Source organism: Habropoda laboriosa, unplaced genomic scaffold (genome assembly GCF_001263275.1).
Source record: "Habropoda laboriosa isolate 0110345459 unplaced genomic scaffold, ASM126327v1 scaffold212, whole genome shotgun sequence".
In the NCBI taxonomy this organism is placed as follows: domain Eukaryota; kingdom Metazoa; phylum Arthropoda; class Insecta; order Hymenoptera; family Apidae; genus Habropoda; species Habropoda laboriosa.
The window spans coordinates 4,401,374-4,407,538 of NW_017100509.1; the positions used below are offsets into that span (position 1 = coordinate 4,401,374).

The following is a 6,165-nucleotide window of genomic DNA, read 5'->3' on the forward strand; positions in this document are numbered from 1 at the left end:
TAAGCATATAATTCAAAAACCATTCTTTGTGAAGAGTAACGGGCATAATATGAACTAAAATGTCGGTATATCAGTTACCAATTCAGCAATATGTACCACATAAAGTCGCAGCTGTTTCTATGCGAACTGTTGGACGATTGGTATCAGAATGATTATTTTCGGGCATCGCACGCCATTTCAAACAAAACCACCACCACGCGTTACTGTCTGGTACGATTTGATGCAACTCATTGCATATTCATATATAGGATGTTTTGTAACTGGTGATGCAACCGTGAAAGGGGCCATTTTAATAAGGGGTGAAAAAATAAATCGAAAATATAGAATAAAATTTGTTTATAAAAAATTTAGGTTTTGAAAAAATTAAATTTAAATATTTAAATCGTTGTATATACGTGTATTTAACTATCTCTCGGCCTTATGTTTGTACTAATAAGTGATGCCAATGTTATAATAAGTACTCATAATACATTTATTAACGATTTCCTTAATTTGAATTTACATTACTGAACGAATTGTTGAAAGTGAAGTCCCTATTAACACTTACAAATCCTTGCTCTTTGAATCAGAAAATTATGGACTAATGATATTTTATTTGAACGTTTTAATTATTTAAAAGCCTGTGCGATTCTTTCTTGTAGTTGTAGAAGATTTACTTATACTCTCTTCTGCGTAGACTATTTCATTGCGAAATACATATGAGCGGAAAGCAACAGTTTATAGCGAATAGTTAAATTCAATTTTCTCGAAAACTGTCTTTTATGAAAAAAATTTATTCTATAATTTAGGTATATTTTTTCATGTTGAATCACTCCCTCCAGAGTTATACCACCAGTTACGGAGCACCCTGTATGTTTGGGTGTGTGATTATATAAAGAATATATTAAAAATGTAACTTAGCTTAACTTAATAGTAACTTAATTTTAACCATACGAAAAAAAATTACATTTAATATACTACAAATATTCAAAACAATAAAAACGAATGAATTTAAATTACATTTTTATCGACCATTAATAGTTTGCATGCATGTTGTTGCGCATTTGGAGTTATCAACAATCATCATCATCATCATCATCACAGCGCACTTGTATACCTAATTATAAGTTATATGCAAGTACAATAATAATTAGTATAACATTTTTGTTGTTAAGTACACTTAAAGTTTACGAGAATCATGATTCTTAATGATGTATTGTATTATAATACTCACATTATTATTACCCAAATATTTTACATATCTTTTTACATTTCTGAATGACTTCGCTCTTCTGTACGTGAATTAAAGCTCTTTAAACTTGGTTTTAAAACAGAAAACATTTTTTCTGTTGCAGTAGGGTGAATACTCATTTGTAGTTCTGTTAGTGATTCTTCTGTCTTTAAAATCAAAATTCAAAAAAGGATTTACTTTGTGCACTATTATATTATTATAATTTTGTAAAGATAAAATAAACGTTTTACTTGTCTAAGTAATTGTGCAGCTGTATGTAATACCCTTTGCCATTTTCTCATTTCTACATTATGCAAACTTTCTTGCTGTTGCAACAAGTGAATCCAATCTTCTTCAGTCTTTGGTGTATTTCTATAAAATAAATAATTTTAAATATAACAGCATTTTTAAATAGTAATATATCATTGAATATTAGATATATAATACATACTTTAATACATGCAAATCCATAATGGTATAAGCTGCAGCTTCTTCTAAACCCCATAGTTTATAATATAACAAACCATTAATTACCATCAAACACAAGACAGCAATCAAAAGTATTGAACTAATTATCATGTTGGAATCACCCCGAGTTCCAGAAACTGTAAATATAAAATATGTGTGCTGCAACTTTTAAGTTGTAAGTACCACTAACTTGTAAACTTATATATTCTATCTCAGTAGAATATTATACCATTGATTTCATACCAGTGTTATCATTAATATGTGGTAAATTCAAAGAATTTTGTAAAGTGGGGGATGTGTGATCTGAGGAAAGAGTTTGTAGAGAAATACCAGGGCCCGTAGCACGACGTCTTCTTCTTGTTTTCCTCTTTATTCCTCCACTTCCACTACTTTCTTCACATTCTATAGTTAATGCTTTTATTAAACTCGTAAAATATTCATCTAAGCCAGCCCAACAATTTTTCTCAATAACGCCTGTTATTATTGTTTAAAATATATAATTACCACTTATAAATTAAAAAAAAAACACATGCCATAAATTCTTACTTTTTACAAAACCCCATACATTCTTTTTATACTTTATTTGAGCATAAATTGCGATACTTGTTTCATTTTCAGAAATGCTGGTAATACAATAATGAATTGATACGGAAAACGAATCTGCATACGGAATACCACCATTTACGCTTTCTACATCGATACTGTATAAATGTCCTGGTCTGCTACACGGTACCATTATCTAAAAATATATCCTAAATTAGTTTTGTATATGAATAAGAATTTATATTTATCAGATAATTAGTAAATCTGAGAGTAATCGAAAGTTTATATATGATTCATTAGTAGTAATTTAACGAAAGTAACCTGAGTTTCTGAAACATGACAAGTTCTTGGTCCAATAGCTTGAGACAGTGCTATTGTAAATGATAAATTTCTAACTTTCTGACCAGTTTGCTCATTTTGTGTCCATGCTGATTGTACTAAATCTAAAACAATGAAAACATTTATTGGTACAATGTTTTCAAGTTATTTTTTGTATTAATAATAACTATACCATAGAACTATTTTTATTTATTTAAATAATATTTTTCTTGTAAGTAAAAATGTGAAATACTCTGCCTTACCAGTAGTTTTTCGAGCAGTTTGGAAATCTAAGAAAAATTTTGAATTTGTAAATAACAAAGTAAATAATTGATCAATATGAACAGGAAATGTAGCCTTGCTTATTTGGCGACCTTCATGTGGTGAAGTGCATAGTATACTGCTTCGAACACTTGGTTTTACTGAAATCACAACGATTGAATATATCATAAAATAACATATAAAATGAATTTTTTTAATCAAATATAGCTTTCAAAATTGTAATAAAATATAAGTAATTGAACATATACTTCTAGCGAAAATTATGTTATAAATAATTTATTATAACCATTTTTATACCTATGTGCTTGTATATTTCAAAAGTATAAATTTAAACATTAAAAGCATATTCAAATCATTTTAAATATAAACAAGAATCATATGAGTATAGCAAAGTTTTATTTCTAATTATAAGATGTGTAGTTTTTAGATTTGTAACAGAATATTGTAATGTAATTAATTAAAAGTTAAAGGTAAGTAGTAATGGAAATAATTTTTTTCCATAGTAATTTGTGTTTTGTATAGACATTCTAGACACAACAATATAATTTTGAAATAGTAATAAACAAAAATTGTGATACACGATTCTATTAATAAACATGAATTGATGTTTCAGTCATTCAAAATCCAGAGTATTTAAGTCAGTAAAACATCCAAGCCATGCAACAATTATTGCACTATTGTTTTTATTTAAATTTGTTTGTAATATATAAAAATCAGAAACTTTTGAATAGTTGTATAGTTATGAAGTGCAGTGTATTATAATCAAATAGATTACATTAAATTCTAACATAATTTTAAAACCTACTTGCATGCTTTTCAGCTTCACTTTCTGTTGTATCACTCAGATCTGTTGCATCAATAATAGGATCTGGTCTAGGCAAATGATGAACATCTGGTTTTGTTTCAGTAATTACATCTGCTCCCATTACAGAGTGTTCCACATTACTACCTTCTACCTTTAATTTAAAGTACAAGACAAAAAGATGGAATTAATACAAATATAAGATATTGGGAACTAGAAACATCATATGTTGATTGCAATCAAATTAACAATTTTGTAATAAATTCGTTTAATATTTTTAAACTGCTTTTTTAATAAGGTCATATTACAATTTACCTCTGAGAACGATTCTACAGATAATCTTGTTGATAACTTTTCTTCATCAGCTGGAGGTAATGGTGGAACATAATCTTCATCATCAGATGTTAAACCCAATTCATCTCCATAACAAGAATGTACAAGTTGCCACATTTCAGGTGCATTCATTGGCTAAAACACGAAATGTTATTTTCAGAAACATAATCTGAACATAATATGTAATGAATAAAATAAATTGTAATTAAACCCTATATTATACATTAACAATGCATAGACATTGAATAACAGCATAAAAGGTAAGTTTAATACACAAATATCGATAATTTTAATCATTTTACAACTATTATAATCAATCCTTAATTTAGATAATTAAACATTTACATGTTTAATTAAAAAATACCTGTTGGATTTCATATAATTTTATATGAAAATAATTTAAATGAATGTTCTGTAATGTCATAAATATTTATATAATTTTCATACCTTACCAATAAGAGCATTTTGCCACACACGAAATAACATCACATATGTTTTATCCCTTGCACCAAAAGATGTTAAAAAAAACTTATCATTGGCAGTGCATATTAAAATTGCATTTGGAATAACAAGTGCAGTTTTTTCTTTGGTAATAGATGTAACATCCTTCCAGCGTAAAGATACTACAGTTTCCCAACTGAAGATATTTGCATAAAAACATACATAATTTTGAGAAACATAAAGTCTTCCATGAACTAATATTTCACGCTGTAGTGCACATGAATAATCTAGACATTATACATTCTGTTATACTTACTATTAAAATAGTATAGAATATTATTAATCATCATTAAACATTTTATTATATAGTAAACTTAATGGTATATAATAAAATCATATCAACATATAAGTATATAAAAAAAGAATTATTTACCAACAACTAATCTTTCATCATCTGGTACATCTTTAAATATTCGCTTAAAATCATCAGATCTAGATTTATAAGATGGATATAAAACATTATACCAAGACTTCTTCTTATTTCGTTCACTACTACGTGTTTCTTTTTTTCCATCATGAAGACTTTTCACAGCTTGAGAAGAATCTGATGATTTGTTTGCTATATCCTGTTGTTATTATATCATGTTGTAGGTATGAAATATAAAATTATGTTACAATAAAATTTTAAAAGAAAATTTTGTAAAACTAAGGTATTTTAACATTAATCTTACATGTAACTGATGTTCATCCAATTTGTTCATACTATTAGATTCTTTGGTGTTTGAATCAGAATTTGTTTTGGAGTGATCTCGTTTATTACGCACTTTTGGACTAGGACGTGGAGATAAATTTGGGCTAGAAACTGGACTACAACGTTCTCCACTTCCTCCACTCAATGTTTCTTGAATATTATCTGATATACCATTTCCTATATTTGTTGTTGAATTTTGATTTTCCAAACCAGTGGAGCTTACATTAGTCATAACTTCACGACTAGATATTAACAAATCTTCCACTGACTTATTCCTAACAAACAATATTGCAAATGACTTAACTGAAAATGTGCTGAAACAGCTGTCTTAACATATTTGTAGTTGAATATTTTGGAGCAGAATCCATTTCAGAATACATAATATTTACACAATGCGCTCGTAAATTTTGTTTGATGAATCTGTGAACTTGTCACAATTTTACAATACTATACAACAATTTACACCAAACTGTTATATTATTACAATGTTCGATAATAGTTACCAATAGTATAATGCACTATTTTTATTGTTAATACATTTTGAAAACACAGCGTACATGCAATTTTCACAAACTTTATAATCGTTGTAGTAATGACAATCCATTTCAAGTAAAAACGTGAACTATTATGGAGTACACGTCAATCATTGATATTTATACAATTTTATGGTGCTATTACGCTTTTCGTTAATCATCAAGTCCGCACCTTATCAAAATTTATATCAATTCATACTATTGTTTAAAACGAAACAAAAAATAATGAGCACTTCAAAATCGTTCCACCATATTGAAATGACATCCTTCTTTCCGGTTAACTGATGTGGATCAAAATTTTCAAAAGATTAATACGAATATAACTTTGGTACACTTGTTAATTTGAATAACATTTAGTAATATAAAACTACATTAAATAGTTAAAGTTTTTAAAAATATCTGCATAAATTTTATAAATGTAACATTATCTTCCTTTTCTTAACTTAATGTACATTTCAAACAGTATAGTGATAGTTACAATGTA

The 6,165-nt window shown here is 27.4% G+C and overlaps 1 protein-coding gene across 1 annotated transcript; it reads right to left on the reverse strand.

The window, feature by feature from the left end:
• Positions 1-1,245: 1,245 nt before the first annotated feature.
• Positions 1,246-5,730, reverse strand: LOC108576236 (GRAM domain-containing protein 1B-like). The gene is made up of 14 exons (XM_017939194.1): positions 5,652-5,730; positions 5,482-5,568; positions 5,129-5,423; positions 4,831-5,023; positions 4,404-4,684; positions 3,939-4,091; positions 3,627-3,777; positions 2,803-2,961; positions 2,543-2,664; positions 2,225-2,417; positions 1,922-2,152; positions 1,662-1,815; positions 1,462-1,582; positions 1,246-1,377 (listed from the first exon to the last, which is right to left on the reverse strand). The coding sequence occupies exons 2-14, from the start codon at positions 5,526-5,528 to the stop codon at positions 1,246-1,248; spliced, it is 2,232 nt and encodes a 743-aa protein (XP_017794683.1). The 5' UTR covers positions 5,529-5,568; positions 5,652-5,730.
• Between the last annotated feature and the right edge of the window lie 435 nt (positions 5,731-6,165).